Source organism: Citrus sinensis, chromosome 3 (assembly GCF_022201045.2).
Source record: "Citrus sinensis cultivar Valencia sweet orange chromosome 3, DVS_A1.0, whole genome shotgun sequence".
In the NCBI taxonomy this organism is placed as follows: Eukaryota; Viridiplantae; Streptophyta; class Magnoliopsida; order Sapindales; family Rutaceae; genus Citrus; species Citrus sinensis.
In genome coordinates this window covers 49,974,354-49,994,053 of record NC_068558.1, presented here as the reverse complement: position 1 = coordinate 49,994,053, position 19,700 = coordinate 49,974,354, and the positions used below count along the sequence as shown (strand labels likewise).

At 36.1% G+C, this 19,700-nt stretch overlaps 3 protein-coding genes across 7 annotated transcripts; 1 reads left to right on the top strand and 2 right to left on the bottom strand.

Moving 5' to 3' along the window:
• Nucleotides 1-155: 155 nt before the first annotated feature.
• On the bottom strand, nucleotides 156-2,268 carry LOC127901503 (50S ribosomal protein L5, chloroplastic-like). The gene is made up of 3 exons (XM_052438959.1): nucleotides 1,931-2,268; nucleotides 1,453-1,653; nucleotides 156-704 (listed from the first exon to the last, which is right to left on the bottom strand). The coding sequence occupies exons 1-3, from the start codon at nucleotides 2,189-2,191 to the stop codon at nucleotides 363-365; spliced, it is 804 nt and encodes a 267-aa protein (XP_052294919.1). The 5' UTR covers nucleotides 2,192-2,268; the 3' UTR covers nucleotides 156-362.
• A 2,529-nt stretch (nucleotides 2,269-4,797) lies between these two features.
• On the top strand, nucleotides 4,798-12,081 carry LOC102619771 (uncharacterized). 4 transcript variants are annotated; one of them, XM_025092574.2, is made up of 11 exons: nucleotides 4,798-5,743; nucleotides 5,848-5,955; nucleotides 6,051-6,253; nucleotides 7,233-7,426; nucleotides 7,624-7,732; nucleotides 7,839-7,973; nucleotides 8,049-8,152; nucleotides 8,444-8,866; nucleotides 9,424-9,505; nucleotides 9,594-11,159; nucleotides 11,690-12,081. In XM_025092574.2, the coding sequence occupies exons 1-11, from the start codon at nucleotides 5,676-5,678 to the stop codon at nucleotides 11,848-11,850; spliced, it is 3,153 nt and encodes a 1,050-aa protein (XP_024948342.2). In that variant the 5' UTR covers nucleotides 4,798-5,675; the 3' UTR covers nucleotides 11,851-12,081. The 4 variants fall into 4 exon arrangements, with proteins under 4 accessions (XP_024948342.2, XP_052292373.1, XP_052292375.1 ...); XM_052436415.1 differs by having other exon boundaries at nucleotides 4,809-5,743; nucleotides 7,839-8,152; nucleotides 8,444-8,567; nucleotides 8,715-8,866; XM_052436414.1 differs by having other exon boundaries at nucleotides 4,812-5,743; nucleotides 7,839-8,152; nucleotides 8,444-8,567; nucleotides 8,709-8,866.
• A 2,145-nt stretch (nucleotides 12,082-14,226) lies between these two features.
• LOC127900936 (protein REVEILLE 3-like) lies at nucleotides 14,227-18,682 on the bottom strand. Of its 2 annotated transcripts, XR_008052843.1 has the most exons (10): nucleotides 18,274-18,682; nucleotides 17,349-17,406; nucleotides 17,020-17,143; nucleotides 16,718-16,894; nucleotides 16,484-16,612; nucleotides 15,815-15,924; nucleotides 15,567-15,626; nucleotides 15,045-15,143; nucleotides 14,795-14,945; nucleotides 14,227-14,493 (listed from the first exon to the last, which is right to left on the bottom strand). XR_008052843.1 is itself a non-coding variant. In XM_052436417.1 (9 exons), exons 1-8 carry the CDS (start codon nucleotides 18,558-18,560, stop codon nucleotides 15,048-15,050), a joined length of 1,041 nt encoding a protein of 346 aa, XP_052292377.1. In that variant the 5' UTR covers nucleotides 18,561-18,682; the 3' UTR covers nucleotides 14,536-14,945; nucleotides 15,045-15,047. The 2 variants fall into 2 exon arrangements, 1 of the variants encoding a protein (XP_052292377.1); XM_052436417.1 differs by lacking the exon at nucleotides 14,227-14,493 and having other exon boundaries at nucleotides 14,536-14,945.
• Between the last annotated feature and the right edge of the window lie 1,018 nt (nucleotides 18,683-19,700).

The window sequence follows — 19,700 nt, the reverse complement described above, 5'->3', positions numbered from 1 at the left end:
ATAATACCCTGAGAATTTGGTGCCAAACGGTGGTGTGGTCCACCTTAGTACAGGCACAAAAACGTACTACACTGATGAAGAGTGTTGGCCATCCAACGACAACCATTAGCGTCATTTTAAGTTGAGAAACACATCAACTACATTGGACACATAAATAAAATAATGTTCTTTGACATTGCCTTGAGAGAACAAAGTACATGGAAACATTACCAAGCAAGGTGAACATCAACTGTAAATGCATATTAATCAGAATCGGAAAAAATTGAATCTATTTAACACCCTTGTTGGCAGCATAAGTTTCAAACAACAAAGCAATTACACTAGATACAACTATACCCCCATCTCTTCAGAAGAAAAAATGCTTATCTCCTTGACTTTCCCTTTGATTTGGAATCAAAATGATGAGCCTTAAGTTTCTTCTTGCGAATTAAATTTGCCGGACCTCCACCCTCTCTGAAAGGCATCCCCATGAGAGCCAAAAGTCTCTGGCCTTCTTTATCAGTTTTGGCGGTTGTTGTAATGCAAACATCTATTCCCTTGGGCTTGCCAAGAGCATCATACCTGATCTCCGGGAAAACACTCTGTTCTTTAACACCAATGCTGTAATTCCCATGTCCATCAAAGCTATTGGGATTCACACCTTGGAAATCCCTTGTTCTAGGAAGCCCCAAATTAATAAGACGGTCTAGAAATGAGTACATCATCTGTCATTTCATCCACATCGATATTAGATATAAGAGATACACAAGAATAGGATTTGAATGAAACAAAGTCAATATATAATATCAGACAAGCAAAATATATGCTTCAAACATCCAACATCAAAAGAGGGTGATTTTGAGAAAACATCAGGTTTTTAAAGCAAAAGTTTCTATTTGCCTATCTTCTTGTATCACTCCATACTCATTGTTAAGACAAATCAAAGATATTTTCTAACCTCTGCAAGTCTGCAACCAGCAACACTTGTGCAATGCAGTGGTGTTGTCAATGTAAGCGTTGCACCACTGACATTGCAGTACAGCATACTCAAAAGCCAATACCAGCACTGGTCCACTACTTTTTTAAAAGCATACAAAATAGAAACTTCAGCAGCATTATGACTGCCTACAGCATCCAGGTATTACTAGCATACACAAAAAGAAATAACAAATACTTGACACCCTTCTCCATTTGAACTCATAGCAAGCACAATCATAATTAAACAACTGAGACTTCTAGGATCCCCATTTAAAATAACAACTTGTTAATCAACCTGTATAATACGATAACTGTTCCACATATAACCAATGGAAATGTGAAGCTTTAGTTTCGTCTATTAATTCATACATAGATAATATTAATAGAATAAAACAATTTAACAGTCAATATGTAAGTCAAAAACAGAAAAGAAAGGTGAAGGACTTAAAAAGCAGCTAAAAGATAAGCATTATAGAGTGAAAGACATAAGCTCACATTTCCTCTGAGTGTGACAGCAATTCCAAGTGGTTCGCCTTCCCTGATCTTGAAGGTGGCAATGGAATTCCTTGCTCGCGTCTTTACAGGTCTCTGACCTGTAATGAGTGCCAAGTCATTCATTGCCGCCTCCAGGCCTTTTGCATTCTGAGCAGCATCTCCAATACCACAATTCACAACAATCTTCTCAATCTTCGGAACCTATCCAAGTTTCACATAGTAAATTCTTTCTAAGATAAGTAAATTCACATTTTAGAAAAAAACATGAAAACAAAATAATTATTTAATCAATGCCACAGAAATACTACCATGAAAAATACAGGGAAAATTATTGTTCTGATTTTATATTTGATTTATGAAGTAAACCTAAGCTTGAGTAAACACTGAAATATATCCCAAACGTCTACGAAATACCAGTTAAACAATCAAATTAAAGCCTAGAAACAGAAAAAAAAAATGAAGTGATAAAACAGGTTACCTGGTGAATGTTAGTATAGGAAAACTCTTCTCTGAGCAAAGGAACAATCTTTTCGAGATACGTGGTTTTGAGCCGTCCGGTCTTCTCTGCTTCGGATTTCTCCACCAACACAATGCCTCCAGCCGCCGCCTTCACCGAGACCACCCCATTCACATTTATAGGGTTTGGATATGTGGGCCGTACATATGATGAAGATGAGAGAGCGGGGAATCGGCCGTGAAACGACGACGCAGAGGAGTGTAACAGCGAAGGACACGCCATGAGTTTTCGTTTCTTTGCCTGCTGTAGTTCCTACTCCTATCGGGTCAGGATAAGGAACTTTGCTTTTGAGTTTTGTCGATGTGGATTTTGCTTCGATTGTCATCATCACCACTTGTTTTTCCTTTTTTTTTTTTTAAATGATATAACAGCAGGTTTTTGTACAGTCATAAAATTCAAATAACAAAGGTAATAAATTCGGAGTGGAGCTTTAAACACCCTTCTAAAATCTTTATCAAACCTTTTTTAATGTTATTTTCTAAAATATAAATTCATATATTAAAATTAACTAAGTTTCCGTAAAATTTTACCCTAAAAACGTATTTATTTTAAGTTTTTATTCATGTAACACATAAAAATCTTAAAATCTTAAATTATTTTTTTTATTATATAATTTTTATTTCCATAAATCTGAACTCTTATAATTTTCTCAAAAGAATATATTTTAATTAAAATTTAAAATAAAAATATAAATTTTAAATGGGATGGGATGAAATGGTGTAAAAAAATTGTTAAAATAATAATTTATTTAAGTATTTAATTAAATTTCAATTCAAAATAAACAAATGAATTAATTTAACTTTTGTTATTTAGGTAATTTCAATTAAAAAGGAGTTTATGATGAATTTTGAGAGGTGTCAATAAATTAATTAAAAAAATAAAATGATTGTAAAAAAATTATTCTAACAGTCGCTTATCGGCATGCATCTCCTCCTTCTGTTATTATTTAAAATGGAAGCTTCAAATTTATATACGTATTTGTTTGTACCTCTTTCCACATATTAAAGTTGAAGTTCAATCTAAAAAATTAAGTCCAATTAACTCAATTATAGAGTTACTGATCAATCACATTTATCACAGGAATAAGTATAAGATAAATCCACAATAAATTATGTGTTGATACTTTATTGGAGTATATTACTTTATAGGTTACTGTTCTTACTTTCATATTGCTTACAGAGAAGGCCATTTTTAGTCATTTACAAAGAATCTACAATAACCAATGTATCAGTGAAAATTCGCGTAATTTTAGTTTCGTTTTATTTTTTTTAATTCACTCTTTGTAAAAATTCGAACAATACTATCATAATATATTTGCCAGTATTTTTTTTTGGGTGGTGGATAAAATAAATGCTTTTGAAGTTAAAGTGATTTGTATTTTATTCACCATTAACAATTAATCAATAAATCATCAAATGTATCATTAAGTTGACTTAGTTTTAAGTGACAACTTTATTATGAGGATGGTGGAGTGAAGTAACAAACAAAATTTTCAAGCTATGAAATTAACTGTTTAATTAATAAATGTCATCTTAATAATTTTTATTGCACCATAAACGCAGTAGTAATTTGTTGAATTTTTTTTTTATTACATGAGACTATTGCTCAAACTACAACTCATATTACATGATATTATAACTGATATTTACAAATCAGACTATTACTGGGACCAACTTACATCAATGCTAATGGAGTTCTGTTCAGATTTTAACCCTCACAAATATTCGAGATGCCGATATTTTAACCCTCACAAATAAAAGATGTCTACTCCTCATTTTTAAGTAAGAAAAAAAACTACCTTCACTCAATTTTAATTGAGGAAGGAAATGCCCTCACAATGCATTTGTGGGTTCGAACTGCTACCCTCCAAGTTGGAGGGCAGCAGCCCTGACCACTCGACCAAAGACCGATTTTGGCCGAGTGGCTAATAATTTATTGAATTAAAAGTGAAGATAGAGTACAATTTCTACCAACTCTTTATTCAATTTCGTTATAAAAGACTATTACCAATCATTTATACCGAGGTGTCCCTCAATGATGTATCTTTAAGATTTACTTAAAAAGTTTTAACAATTCACCATTTTTTTGAAATTTTTTTACCATATACAGTTAGTATAGTATGTATGAAATACACTATAAATATAGATACATATATAGTACAGCATAACAATATGCCGATTAATTAATTTGGAAATATGCTCCTTCTAACGTTGGCGAGATACTTACTTTATATCTAAAATTTTGGATTAGAAAACAACCCTCTATTGAGGTTAAACTGACGTTAGTGCACCGCCAGGAAATAAAAATAATAATAATAAAATAAAAAATAAAAAACTTCACCATTACAGGCTAGTAATCCCGTCTGAACAATCTGTTCAGTAATTTCTTCCGTTACTGGTAAGCTCGAATTTTATAGCTGCAGGTAGTACAATTTACTATTTCGAGCCTAATTTGCTGGTCCATTACTATCACACTTTCACTTCGTGAACGGCCTGGACAAAACCACACCGCTTGCTGGAAACTGTAGCGATGACGTCATATTTGTTATACCCACCAAAAAAAAGAAAAAAAAAGGAAAAATAAATTGTTTATAAACAGAAGCTAATGAGTTAATAACTAAAATTGGAATAAATTGTTGTTAATTACTCCAACAGAACCAATCAGCAATATTTTTGACATCCACAGCTTGGTGACACTACGGACGAGCTCGTGGATTAAATCATCTTATTTACACGCATCGGTAAATCAATAAAAATTTAAATTCGCGTAGAAGAAAAAAAATTACATTTCCAACGCGTCTGGAGAGCGAAAGAACACCAGTTTACTAAAATTCAATTGTCAAACAATCGAACTCCACCAACATAAGGAGAGCGTGTAATACGAAGGAGGTATGTGCGCGTGCCATAATTCAGAAGAAAATCTGTATCATTTTATTTTGTTTATTTATTTTTTTGTAGCGATGGGGAGGTGAAGAACACCATTCACATATCAGCAACAGTAACATAGGCCGATTGCCACTTTCGCTATCTTTCCTGCAAGAAAATTCTCAATCCCAACAGAGACACAAACACTATTTCTCCCGTTAATCGATCGCTTGAAAGAGCTGAATGAAACCTAATTTTCTTCATCTTCGTGAAGTATCCAGGTAGCTCCTCAATTACAAAACCCTAGTTTCTCGGAGTTCCTACATGAGTACAAAACCCTAGGATTTTTTCCCAATCCGATGTCGTCAGAGCTTATTTTTAGATTGAATTCAACCATTGGATATCTTCAATCTTTTTCGATGGAATAGGAATCGAGATTCGATTTCTGATTCAAACCAAAAGAAGCAAGAATCAATGCATTTGATTCTCTGTATATATTCGTTTAGGAGCAATTTTGGCAGGAGCTTGTAACAGATTTTAATCAGCTGGTATTTTAGACTTTCACTTTTTTCTTGATTGATACTAGCTGCGGATTTGAGCGGTGAATGGACACGTGCTATTGGACGATTGTTTAGCGATAATTAGTATGTTAGTTACGGCAAATTATCTGATTTCTTCTGTGCAAATTAAAGGGGTTTTCTTTGAAGACATAGGCGTTTAAGACGGGAGAAACGAGGAGTTGCTAAATTTCATTGCTTACTTAGGTCTGTTATAATCGCTAGTTGAGGAAACGTGGTCTCAGGTTGTCCTTGCGCTGTCCTTTTTCTGTATAGCTTAACAGAATGAGCTTAGAGACGGAAGACCGGCATACTCTGGATCAGCATGCTGAGTCAAACTGTGATTCTAAAAAGTAATTTCAATTATTATTATTATTATTATTTTTGTTGTTTATTTGCGTGCCTATCTTCTTTTAGATATTTGGTTGGTGATAATAACTATGTGTTTATGATTCAGGAAGTTAAAGTTTTCATATACAAGAGATTTTTTACTATCTTTGAAAGAATTAGATGCTTGCAAAAAGTTACCCAGTGGATTTGAGTCATTTGACCAATCTATTCTGAGGTAAGATGCCTACTATATCTGGAATTACTTTGTCTTAATTTGGTACTGATTTTGGTGAGCTTATATTCTAATATATGATGTTTCTCAATGTTTAGTGAATTTGAGGACGTCTCACAAGATCGACCAAAAATTTCTGGTAGTTTGTCATTGCATGGTTATAGGCGAAATGAGTATGGTTCATCACCGCCTACAAGAGGGGAGTTAGGTAACTATTCTCGAGGAATCCATGGAAGGTGGGATAGTAGGTCTTCAGGACGGAGTGATAAGGATGGTGACTCGCAATCTGACTGGGATGCAGGTAAGGTTTAATACAAATTTATACTCCAATAGATATCTTGAAGTATAAACATTTCTCTCTTCATGTGAATTGATTTGTATATCATTCTCCCTTAGTAAGGTTTCTTGTAAACTATTTCTTTTTCTCCTTCAGCAATGAATGCATGGTGCTTATTTATGATATGCATTTCCACCAGGACTATTCAGCCTATTCTGGTGGTGTTTGAGGCCTCTAATCTTAAATAAGGTTTACAGAATTTGACATTGTTTATACGGATAGAGAACTGCTAAGTATTATATATTGGTCCTTGTGAGTGGGTTAGGTCACCTTTAAACTCTATTTTGTTCGCCAATCCTGGAAATTTCTGTGGTAAAAGTCATATACCTTTTCTACAAGGTTAAATTTATTTAATGATTCATGTATTCCCTTGGGTGAGAAGGAAATTAGATATTGGTAACCAATTTCCAATAGAACTTCCACATCCTCTTCTTACATTCAGGAATGAAGAATTTGGTTCAGTACTTACATGATGGATCACTTGGATGCACATGCACTATTCACTTCTGTCATGTTTTCTGTTTATGATTGAATGAATTGTGGTAGCCATAATTAATGCAGTGCACCTCTCATAGTTGTCGCATTCTCATATCTTCATAGATGAAAGGGACAAAAACAGTGAGTGCTTTTTTGTCACTCTATAGACTTTTGGATATTTCTTTTGTTGGATTTATCACTTTAAAGTGTCATCTGCGTGGAACTTCCATGTGTATTGGAAGCACTCCAGATTATTCGTTCCAACTGAGAAGTGATCTAGTTGTTTGCTGTTCCATGGATTTTCAAGTGATGCTGTGCCTTCATGATATTACATATACTGTTTTGTCATTGGCTGCAAGTTTCTGCTGTTTGATTGCACCAGGATTTTGCTGGGTTTTGGCCTTCAATCCTCAGTTTTAAAGGCTGTATGTTCTGATCTGCTAAATTGTCAATATTTATTATGCAGATTCTGGGAGGCGTTATGGCAATCAATCTAGGAAGTCTTGGCAAGTTCCTGAACATGATGGACTTCTTGGGAGTGGTTCCTTCGCAAGACCATCTGGGTATGCAGCAGGTGCATCAGCTCCAAAATTTCGCGTTAGTGATCACTACCAGCTAAATAGGAGCAATGAGCCTTATCATCCGCCACGTCCTTATAAGGTTAAGATTATAATTTGTTGTTTCTGTTGATGAATATATGCCAGTAGCATCTTACCTATAATGTTGGATTTGGTGGTGGATATTCTTCTAACATGCTTGATATGGCTTTCTCATCTGAATATGATGAAAATTATGGAGTTGGTGCTGAATAATCTTTTTTTTTTTTTGCTCTTTTTTTCTTCTACTATGTTTATCAGGCTGTACCTCACTCACGTAGGGATGGCAGTGACTCATACAATGATGAAACATTTGGTTCTTCTGAGTGTACAAGTGAAGATAGAGCAGAAGAGGAAAGGAAGAGAAGAGGTAAAAGGCTCTTTGTATATCCTGGTAGACAGTTTTTTTTCTTTGATTTCACTAGTATTGGAAGTTTACAATCAAAAGGTAAACATTTTTATAACTTTCCTCTCAGCTTCTTTTGAGTTGATGAGAAAGGAACAACAGAAGGCATTTCAAGAAAAGCAGAAGTTAAATGCAGACAAGCAGAAGGATGAATTTGATATCTCTACGTTGCTGGTTGATTCCAAAGATGATGAGGGGATTTCAAGTAAAAGCAAACAATTTGATGAAGCTGTGCTGCTGCCTGCTACGAATAAGGATTCTGATAAATCTGTTCTTGCAGCGCAAGCTCCTGCATCAAGGCCACTTGTGCCTCCAGGTTTTGCTAATGCAACTTTGGAACGGAATCATGGAACCAAAATCATATGTCATTCCCATTCATCGGAGGTAATATTCTTGTATTTTTTATCTGATTTCATGAATGTAGTTTTCTTGGTTAGACTTTTTTGTTTGGGCAGCTGATAAATAGATATGATATGCAATCTGCATAGTTTTTAGAATGGTTAGTTCTGGCCATGCTGTGGGGTAATCTATACTGCTCTAGTGGCATTAGCAAAAGTGATTGTTATGGAAATGGAAGCACAAAGACTGATTTGGAATTTGTTGTTGGTTGACACCTATGTGGTCTTAATTTTTTTTCTATATTTTATTGACTACATTTGTATTTTGCTTCTGTAGGTTGGAAATTCTGAACTTGAAGGTGGCATCTTGCACGCTAAAGGCAGCTGTCATTTGAATGGAATGTTTGATGGACAGGAGAAAGAGTCTGCTGAGCAAATTGGTTTAAGTTCGAAGCTGGAAAGTATGAATATTCATGTTTCAGCTAATAACAAACATGATAAAGTGCAAAATTTATCTTCTGATGCAGAAGTTTCTAATAAGACAATAGGCCATGATAGTCAATTGTACAAGAAGAAATCTAATCTTTTGAAATCCTTCATAGCTTCAGAGGAAAGTGAAGGTATAGAACTTGATGCTGAGAAGCCTGCAGACACTAAAATTGTGGGAGAATCCAATAAGGAGCAGCCGTCTTCAATTCTAGATAAGCTTTTCGGCAGTGTTTCAACAGTCAATAGTGGTGTCTCCACTAGTGTTGTTGAGGTAAGAATCTTGTTATCAGTAGCATTTTATCCGGCTCTCTGTATACTTCTACTTATTGTTGAATTTTTCTGAAGTATTTAATAGATATTCTAATGTTATTTTGGCATCACATCTTCCCTACATGGTTGCATGTGCCTAATTAAATGTTATCACTGTTCCCCTTCAACCCTTTGAATACATCACATAATATCACAATTTAATTCTGCTAATCAACAAAGTGTGCTTGCTTTTTCCTTTTTGTCCCCCTTTTTTGTCAATAATGAATTACCTTCATCTGCTCACTTCAATTTAAAAACATTCTCTATGGATAAAAGTTCAGCACAGGTGGGTGAGCTTGTCACTGTCTACGTCCAATTGTTTGATTTAAATATGTTTGATCATGCATGTCATAGGTATATGCCTACTTCATTTTATTTTAAGTTATGGCTATCTTCAGTTGATATAAATATTCCCAATAATTGAGTTTGTCTAGTTGAATTTGCCACATCTGGCTTGCGATTAACAAAAACTCTTAGCATGAAATTATCTGAATCCTCCAATGTCTTTTGTGAGTATAGCCACATGAGGTTAAAGCAGATGATACGTGGAGTCCCCATGCCTTCCAGACTTCAAAGTTTGCTTCTTGGTTTCTTGAAGAAGGTATTCTAGAACCATGTTTGCAGTTCAAACCTCTTGATATTGGCTGACTTCAACATTTTTCCTCATTTTTCTTTTTTATTTTTTGCAGAAAAGAAGCCAGTTGAGGATATCTCATCTGGCAGGCCAAATGACTTGCTCTCACTAATTGTGGGTGGTGAAAAAGGTGGAATTCAGCCTTTTGATGTGAAATCTGTTGGACAAAACTCGTCCGCTTATCCATCCCAAAGCTCAGAACTTGTGGACAGGCGTCCAGCATCATATGTTGCTCCTGTTACAATTGAGACCTCTGAGCAATTGACTGATATTAATATCAATAAACCACCAGCAGTTCCAGCTGTTCTCACATGTGAAGACCTTGAACAGTCAATTCTATCTGAAATTAGTGGAAGTGATGAAGCTTTGCTGCCAGCTGTGCAAGGCTGGAGAGTTTCAGATGTGATTACTGAACAGACAAAGGAAAATGCAGATGAGCATGCATCCCAACACCTCCTATCATTGTTGCAGAAGGGAACGGGCCTTAAAGACACAGAAGCTTCCCCTGGTGTAGACATCATGTCTTCGGATAAACTGCATGATGCGGATGTAACAAGTATCCGGACTGGAGTTAATGATTCAAAAGGGGCAAATGCTGATAATGCTACTAATTCAGGGAAGAGTCTGACTCTTGAAGCGCTTTTTGGGACGGCTTTTATGAAGGAACTGCAATCTATAGGAGCACCACCATCTGCCCAAAAGGGCTTAGTTGGATCTGGAAAAATTGATGCTTTGGAATTCCATGATGGTCTCCTTCCTTCTAAACTGGAGATAGGATCCGGTAGGAGCAGTTATGAAAGCAGTTCTCTGGCATCTAATCAAATAGATCAAATCAAATCAGATAGGATGAAAGAGCACTTATCAGGCTTTGATGATCATCGAACTGCAGTAGATGCATCAGAGCTTCGGAGTGAAGTAGAGTCTAAACTCAGTGGCTTTCAAAGGTCTATCAATAGCCAATTTCGTGAAGAGGATAGCTTGGATACACGTGGTGATCCTATGAAACACCTTAGGAGTTCATCTAAAGCCGAATTGTTGTCCTCTGCTGCACCTCTTGACATTAGTGAAAAACTAGCAGCCCTAAATTCTAACTTTGTGGATGAAAGACATACTGCTGGAGGTCAAGACGGTTCATCTTTTCTTCATGGGCCCTATGATGTGAGGGAGCATGATATTTCATTTCATAATGTTCATGGTCAACCATCTTCTCCACAGTTTCACCCTCAGTTGAATCATGTGGGACCCATGTTGAATCCATTAGATCCACATTCCGCTAACATGAATTCTCAGATGAAGTTCGTTGCCCCGGAGAGTATCTTACATCATGACCTTTTACCAGCTCATCAGTTTCCTGCGAATATGCATCGCCCCCCTTTCCTTCATCCCAGCACTGGACTAACTGGATTTGATGCTCCCACTCATCAACATCCTATGTTACAGCAAATGCAGATGCCAGGAGGTTTTCCTCCAGCTCACCTACTACGTGGATTTCCCAGTGGTCCTCATTCAAACAATCAAATGGCCGGTGTTGTACAAGATATGAACCCAATGCAAGGTTTCCCGTTTGGACATCGGCAGCCCAATTTTATGGGCATTGGAATGCCACGAATGCCGCCACCAGGTAAAGCACTCACCACTTTCTTGCTGTCTGAATGTTCTCCCATTTAGTGCTCTTAGTTTTCAAGTTTGTTGACTTTATAACAGTTAAAATGCATGTCTTAATGGCTTAAGGAACTTGTAGAAGAATATGTGTACATCTTGCTGCAAATCTGTGAGCTTAGGGTCACTGCGGATAAAAATTTTAGGTCGATGCCTGTGATTCAGGCGTTCAGTTCTTTTGGAAATAGTTGATGCCTTTGGATCCTACATCTTCTGAATTTGCAAGGGATTGTACGATTCCTTTCTTTTACCACTGAGCTGTTTTTTGCATTCCCTTTTCAAGGGGCTATGCAACATTGTGACTGTAAAGGTTATCAGTTGCATCATCTCCATTCATGCTTCATTACTGATGCATCTGTCTGTATTTGGTGAAAACTTCTGTCTAGGATCTGAACTTCGACTGATTAGGATATATAATAGATTTTGTTTCCCTTTTTTGTGTTATTTAATTTCTTATAATTTTTTTCTTTCTTTTCATCGTTGGACCTTCAGTTCCTGGAGTTGAGGGCCGAACCAATAATCCGGAGACACTTCAAAGGCTCATTGAGATGGAACTCAGATCAAACCCAAAGCAGATTCACCCTTTTGCAACTGCTGGCCACAACCAGGAAATGTACAACCATGAGCTAGACACGGGTTTCGGGTATAGATAGTGGATTTCAATTGCATGTGTATATTGTTCATCATCAATTGCTCATTTCTTCGACTCTTAGGAGTGGAGGGTGGGTTCAATATGCTTCGTTCAAGAGCATTTGCCGAAGTTGCTGTAATCAATGAATTTTTACTTCATATTTACCATTGTACGGGCTTTCTCTTTTCCTTGATGTTTCGGAACCTGCAGCTAGGAATCCTATTTATTGAGTTATCAGATGATCAAATTTTTAGGTGCGATGGCCAGTGCGACGATGCCCTTAAAAATTTGCTTCTTCACCGTCCATCTCTCACTTTTTGCATGTTCCAAAGGCCGAAAATGGATCTTCCTCCTCTTAAGCCTTTTGGGGAAGCAGGGAAGAGGTAGACAGGAAATGGACGTAATTTATTTAACCAATGTGTGTTTTTGCTGCTCGCCGCACCCTTTTGTTTTTTTTTTTTTGGGTGGTTGGGAGAAAGGAAAGTAACACTTTCATTACTTCAACTTTGGGAATACATCCATAATGGCAGGTGGAATTTCATTAATCTATATGGCTGATTCTTTGAATCCTATGGTTAACTTAGCCAAGTAATGAGCGTCTAAATTGCACGTTATAGGAGCGTAAAAAAAAATTACAAATTCAAAATCCTAACACATGCTTTGTATTTCTGAAACTACCCAAACGATTTCTGTTTTGCTGCCTTGTTTGTTGTTGACTAGGTTGGCTATTCTTGATAATCTGTTTCTACAATCGCAGTGGACATCTTTGCTTCTTTAGCAGCCTTTAATCCCCATTCCACAGCTTCAGCTTCTGAAAATCTACTTTCCCCACAAAATGGTACAGTTTTGACGCTGGCCGCCATTATTTGCTATTAGAATCTCTCACAACAGTCCCCAATCCAGTTAGCTGTGCTTCATCTTCTATGGCTGCATCAACATTAATCTTGTACATTCCATTCGGTGGAGGTTCCCATTGCTTTTTAGTTCCACAGGCTTCTTGTTTAGGGGTGTTTTCCTGACTTTTTAACCCTTTTGAAAGCTTCCACAACTACAGATATCAGGGGATTCACCATTTTCGCTTCAAAAATCCTGTTGCTCCGTGCATTCCAAGCAGCCCGCCAATACGCTACCAATAGCTCCATTTCATTCTTTGTGAACTTCTTGGACAATTCCTGCATAACAGACAACAGGTCCTGATTTGTGGTATCAGAAGGCTCTACTATAAAAGGGGCATGCCTCCATATCTTTTGAGCCTTTGCATTGTAAGATGCATGAGAAATAGTGTCCACACCTTGCCTGCAGCTCTGACGGATTGGAGTTGGCATAATATTTTTTTTCTAGAGGTTTTCTGCAGTTGGGAGCAAGTTTCTAGCCGCCCTCCGCAAGAAAAATTTGATTTTCTCAGGTAAATTAAGATTCCACAAGTCATTCCAGTATTTAGATCCATTACCTGAAGAACTTGGAGTGCTGGAATATTTTAACTGTAGATCAATTTGATAACCGCTTTTAACAGAATAATATCCTTCCTTGCCAAAATGCCAGAGCACTTCATCATCCTTTGACCTTCTAAGCAAAAGGATTTTAAGAATCGCTCTGCGTCTTCTTTCAAAAAATGTTGTCGGATTAGGTTTTCATTCCACTGATTCTCAAAGTCAATCATCTCAGCAACTGAAGCATCCCTGTGTAATAATGGTGATAAGATTGGTTTAAAGGTCATCGCGATCGGTTTAGGAATCCATTTGTCCTTGTATATTTGCACTTTTTCTCTATTTTCCAATCTTCCATCTAATGCCTTTTTGTAAGACCTGTCTACCACATAATATGGTCCTCCCTATAAAAGATGGGTTACAACCAACCTTAGCATTTTAAAAGTCAGATTTGCTTGTAGTATCTTCCCTGCAAGACTTTAGCTACTAAGGAGTTTGTGAGCTGAAGCAGCCTCCATCCTTGCTTGACCACTAACGCTTGGTTAAAGCTGATCAGATCTCTTAAGCCTAGAACCCTCTGCTGTTTGCAAAACTCAGCCTCGCCCATTTAGCCAGGATGATATCCACATGGCATAGTGGCATTTTTTTATTTGTTGTAATATCAACTTGGCGTTATTTCTTTGTTCCGATCGATTATCAGTATTCAAATGGCACAGTGATAAGATTTGAGACTTAGAAGAGATAAAAATAATAATAATGATAATAATAAAAAGGAGAAATTAAAATAGGAACTACACGTAGGATTTTAAGGATTTATAAAGAAAAATTTTAATTTTTAGAACACGATCATTGGTTGAAATGTGAAATAAATGTGAAACAAGTAATTTTATGGATTCATCAAATACACCGTACTCTTTTAAGACGGTTTTTATTTTTTATGTTTAATTAGTTTTCATTTGCGCTAACTGAAATTACTCATTAAAAACATTATTTTTTAAAGAAAAAATCATTTAAATAATCATATATCCCACCTTGGACTACACAATATCAAATACAACTAAATGTAATCTAATCATATCCAATTTAATTTTGTTCACCAATCTCGCGCACTCCAACACAACTAAACGTGCATGATTTCTGAAAAGGGCGGCCAATCGTTCAACTGAGTTTGGGTTATCTGTAGACGGTTGGCTCACCAAACACGTATCATTGCCAGCCAGAGTGAAATGTTTAAGCACCTGAACAGAGCAAGTTAAAAAAAAAAAAAAGGAACAAGAAAATGGAGTATGTGGCTCTCTTGCATAAGAGCCACTCTAGTTAAATCCAACCTCTCTCACACACACAGATCCAGAAATTACATTCACAAATCCCAACTATAAACCTTCCTACAATATATAATAATGAAAAACTCTTTTAAGGTCACTCAAATCTCTATACAAGAAAGCCTCTGAACAAAAATCGTAAGACATTTTCACATAAACAAGAAATCTTTCTATATCATATACACATATAGGCCAAGAAGAAGGAAGAAGAAAAAACCTTGTTCAGTGACCAACAGCCTATGTGCTAGATGTACTAACCATGCAGATCACAATCACATGTCTATGTCAACACAAACTTATTTACATATATATATATATCACTCCAGTACTGTACTTGCTGGCAACGGAATGTGAAACCGAAATTTTCCCTGATATTCAAAATTCATGGTCAGCAGCAGCCCAGGATGATTCACCGAACAAAATATAATTATGCATACAATAAGAAATATCTTCCTATATTATTTCACCTTTTACGCTGATGGAATGGCACTTTCTGAGTTACCAGCGTGCAGACTACCAAATTTATTCCTCTCAGATTCTACATCATAAAGCGAAAGCAACCTTTTCTGCATCCACATTATAAAACATTTAATAAGTAAATGGATGACATGATACAACTTTGTTGCTATGTTTTTTAATGCGGTGACATTTGTAACCCTACTACAGGGAATACACAGTAGTTTCAAGGGTGTCTATCAATCAAAAGAAGAAACATAAGCAAAAGAAAAACAAGAGAGAAAGATGAATTATTGAAAGAAGAAACAAGATGGAAACAAATTAAAACAACATGAAAGAAGCTAAGAAACTTGGATGACAATTGAAAAAACCCTAGTCTGCTTGAATGCATGTACACAACGTGAAGACAGATCAAAGTTAAAAGTTCTTCGACTAATGCAGACCCATCACCATCACTAAACATTTATACTCCAGCAAACCCAATATCAAGTGACACAAGATTTGCAGAGAGCCGAGAAAAGGCAAGTACTTACGTGGTCCTCAAACTCAGGACTAGTCAAGTTGATGGCAAGATTTCTCATCAACAACAATACCTGAAAGACAGCCATATAAATTTATTAAAGTAAATCACAAATTTCTCGGAAGAGAATGCAAAATCAAGATGGGGATCTCACTAAGAGAGAAGAGGAAAAGGGAATTATGCACTATAGGCAGTTCCATAAACATAATTACTGTGTCCACAACATATGCTAAGAGGAATTAAAAAATCATAATAACATACAGTTTCAAAATTTATTGGATCCATCTGCTTCAATCTCTGAATGTGACCAGTTGAATTGGGGTCAAAGACACTGCCAAGGAAGCTGTAAACTTGAGCAAAATCAGGCATAACTGCATCAAACAAAGAACTGTTTCATAAGCAAAAGAATTTAAGAACAAGTGATAAAATGTGCTAGGTATAAGGCACAATCATGATTCAAAGAAACCAGAATTGACTCAAACATATCAGCCATTTCTTATCATATTACAAGATAAATAGGCAGCAAGGCAAGCAAGGAAAAATATATACCATTGAATTTTATGCAGCTCCATTGAGAATGATAATATGAGTGGAAAGAAAAGAAAAGGACAGCTTATACACTTCTCAAAGTTTGCAGCCTATATCCCAACACAATGGAAAATTTTCAATAAAGCTATTCTCATATCAAGAGCTTTACCGAAAGCTTTGCTCATATGCACCCTCTTAAACATGCTAATAGTGTACAAATAAGTGTCAGAGATGTCATACATGAGCAGGTAGCAAAGAGTTTTTTCTTAATGATAGTGTAAGATGAAATTGCAGCATAGGAGAACTATCTGTAATTTATTAAGCTGTTAACTCAGACATTCATAGTCTACTAGTGCCTGCACCTCAGTGCTCATATAGCTCAAATTAGAACAAGGATACTACCTCTTCGGGGTTTTCCGTGATCCCCTCGATCAATTGTTTCACCAACTGGCCAAGTTCTTAGAGTGCTGTCATTACTACTACTGTAGCAGAAATTCTGAGCGTTGCTTGATCCAGGCAATCCCACATCATCTGATAAGACCAGATATTGTAATATTATAGCAACATTCATATTTTTCACATACCATGTTACAAAATATCTTGAAGTGGTAAAGATGCAGCAGGAACAAACGATACCTTTAGTCACTTGCGACACATTCACTGGTGGCACCGAGTCATAACTCCAGGGCGACAAGGCCGCAACAGGAACCGGATTTCCAAGCACAGATGAAGAGTCTGGCCTGTAAATATATCCTGGTTCAAGCAGAGCTGCTGATGATTGAACTTGCCCACCAAATTGTGATACACCATGAACTGGAGATACACGCAAAAGCAAAGGTAGTACCACGATAAAAAACCATCCAAAATATAGGAGTTGTTGCATAAGCTTATGAAAAGAAAAAGATTAAAGAAAACAATGAGTGGTAAACCGTACTGACCAGTTTTAGGTGCTTTTTGTGGGTATGGATGAGCTGCTTTTCTCTTTGGTCGAGGGGGAGGTACATGTTCACTTGTCCCATTCTTCTGAACCTTTAGAAAGTACTTTTGTGCATGACTTCGTATCTGCCAATAAGATTGCTTAGCTTTTAATAAACAAATAGATTGACGAAGATGAGTTCTATACCTAGACAAAGTAAATAAATGGGAAAAAAGAAATCAAACATAATAGGGTCAACACAAGTATTAAAGCAGCCAAAGTGCAAATTAATCCCACGGTAGGTATTTTACATGCATTTGCTTGATTAGACTTGACTTAGTTTGAAACTACCTGAATGACAGTCTTGGATCCAATAAATGCTTCAATCTTCTTCCAGTCACGATCAAATCTAGAATTAAGAAGATACAAGAAAATCAAGAAGAAAATTTAAGTCAACATGTTTGCACAGATAGGATGAGTGAGATAACATCATCATGACATCAATGGCAACTAACAAAATATAAATTACTTGTTTGAAACTGCAACCACTGAACTATTCTTTACAGATAAATGTATCGTTGGGGTTGGGTTTCCATGTTAAGCATCCAAATGACTTGGTCCTACATATCATGCATGCAGCCAGAAGGTTCTTTTAAAATAGAAAACAAGTCAAGGTTCAAAGACAAACCCTTTAGTTCAAAAATATAGCTGAAGCCAAGAAATCATTTGTCTTAAGAACCTAAACCTGTTAGGCTTGAAAAAAGGAAGTAGGTGTCCACTAAAAATGAACACAGTACGTAAGCAGGAAATTCAATGTTTTATTTTCTCATTGCCTCATAGTTATCAACAAATGGAATTACCGACAACTGAAACTATTAAGTAGAAAAATAACTAAAAGAAAGCACAATCTAAAGCGACAATACCTAAGCAAAGTGCTATAGACTGAATACTAAGCCACTAACAATAGTTGTTCAAAGTCCACTTAAGGGAACTGCGTACGTCGAATTCTAATGAAACATTTAGTTACTTAACTTAATATAATCATACACTGTAATAGGATAAATGAAAATCTCAAATTAAAATGCTAATTCTCCATATGAGTAGATTAGAAATTGCAGGTAAAAATTAAAAAAAAAGTGATAATCCAACTTCACAATTTAAATTTTCCTCCCTTACTTTTTCTCAGCAACCAAACAAGCATAAGACAACTGATAACTTAATTCAGAAAATACAGTAAAAAAAAGGAAAATAAAAATGAATAAGTAAACACACTTACAATTGAAGAGCTTCTAGAAACTTGTCGTGCTCTTGTTCCGTCCAGCTCTCTCTAGATTTAGTAATTGTGTACGGCTTCCGAATCTTCTTACTCGGATCCTCCGCAAACGACATAGTATTTATTGCACCTGTACTTTTAGTCGAAGCTGAGGCAGTAGTAGAATCATTCGTCGTCGTCGCGGCGTTGTAACTACCAGTTGGCGGGAGAGAATTCGGACCGGGATGCCCCATATTCATGGGATCGAAGAAGAAAAAGCCTTGAGCCGGGTTCGGGTTCACGGACACCATAAGCTAATTCGTTAAATGCTGATCGAGTTTCTGTTTTCAATTGTAATATTCGTTTTTGCCTTGATCTTAGCTTTTGGCGAGTCAGACAAGAATGAGATTGCCGAGGGTAGTCTCTATTACTCTAATAAAGATCGAGGTTTTATATAGAGCCAGTGACCTGTGGCTTGTGGGTGATGACTCATGGGAGTTAGGACGAAACCGTCATATCCACTTGATTTTCAAGGTACACGTGGCATGATCTGGTTGTGTCGACTGAAACCTAGGGGCTGGAGCATCCACTGCTTCGGCAATGTGGCAATTTATACAGCACCTTGTAAAAATTAGTATATAAATAAAAAATATTAATTGGAAGTTTGGATTACCCATTCACATTAACCTTATGGAATGTGGTTCAACTTTAACAGTAAGGCTGAGTGGCGGACTGTAGCCCTTAATCGTAAGGGCTAGTGCTTAAGGGCCTTTTATTTTTTTCCTTCAATTTAAAATTAGATAAAAAAAATTTTTTATTGATTCATGACAAATAAATATCTTTTTAATATTTATGAGGGTAAAAATTTAAGTTACGTTATAATGAAATTGGTTTAAGTAATCTCAACAGATATCTGATATAATTTGTATTAATATATATCTAATTTTATAATACAAATCAGTAGTTTAAAAGAAATTAGCTGAAAGAGTTTTTTTTTTTTTTTCCAGACAAATTTGCTTTTTGGCAGCACATCTCATATGAAGTTAAATTTACCAACATAAATGTAAAATACTTTTAGAAAACAAATTTTCAGTTGTTGTATTTAAGTGATGGGTAACTAATTTAATATTTCAATTAGAAAAAAACAGTTTTTTTTTTTTTTATATCCTTAAATAGCTTGGCTATTTGGTTGATTTGACCAGAGAATTCATTCGATTTGTGCCGCTGCTTTTTCTTGATTAAAACTTTTGAAAGTATCGGTTCTAATGATGGGAGCAGCAAGCATTTTGAATCTTACGCGCTCTCAGTTGAACGGGTAACGATGATGCCACGTGTGGTCCTCGTTTATTGACTCGTATAATTAATCTTCGCACCTCTTCCTTGGGGACAACAAATAAGAGGCTGTTATTGAAAGTTCTAGCAAAGTCCAGGATCACCTTTGTCCGTTGAGA

Coding starts and splice junctions, on each gene's coding strand:
- LOC127901503 (XM_052438959.1), bottom strand. CDS start 2,191: ATGGCGTGTCCTTCGCTGTTACACTCCTCTGCGTCGTCGTTTCACGGC. Junction 1,654..1,930: donor CCTATACTAACATTCACCAG/GTAACCTGTTTT, acceptor AAACTTGGATAG/GTTCCGAAGATTGAGAAGAT. Junction 705..1,452: donor CTGTCACACTCAGAGGAAAT/GTGAGCTTATGT, acceptor ATGAAATGACAG/ATGATGTACTCATTTCTAGA.
- LOC127900936 (XM_052436417.1), bottom strand. CDS start 18,560: ATGGTGTCCGTGAACCCGAACCCGGCTCAAGGCTTTTTCTTCTTCGAT. Junction 17,144..17,348: donor GATCCAAGACTGTCATTCAG/GTAGTTTCAAAC, acceptor TCTTATTGGCAG/ATACGAAGTCATGCACAAAA. Junction 15,627..15,814: donor ATCCAATAAATTTTGAAACT/GTATGTTATTAT, acceptor GCTGTCTTTCAG/GTATTGTTGTTGATGAGAAA.
- LOC102619771 (XM_052436413.1), top strand. CDS start 5,676: ATGAGCTTAGAGACGGAAGACCGGCATACTCTGGATCAGCATGCTGAG. Junction 5,744..5,847: donor TCAAACTGTGATTCTAAAAA/GTAATTTCAATT, acceptor TTTATGATTCAG/GAAGTTAAAGTTTTCATATA. Junction 6,254..7,232: donor GCAATCTGACTGGGATGCAG/GTAAGGTTTAAT, acceptor TTTATTATGCAG/ATTCTGGGAGGCGTTATGGC.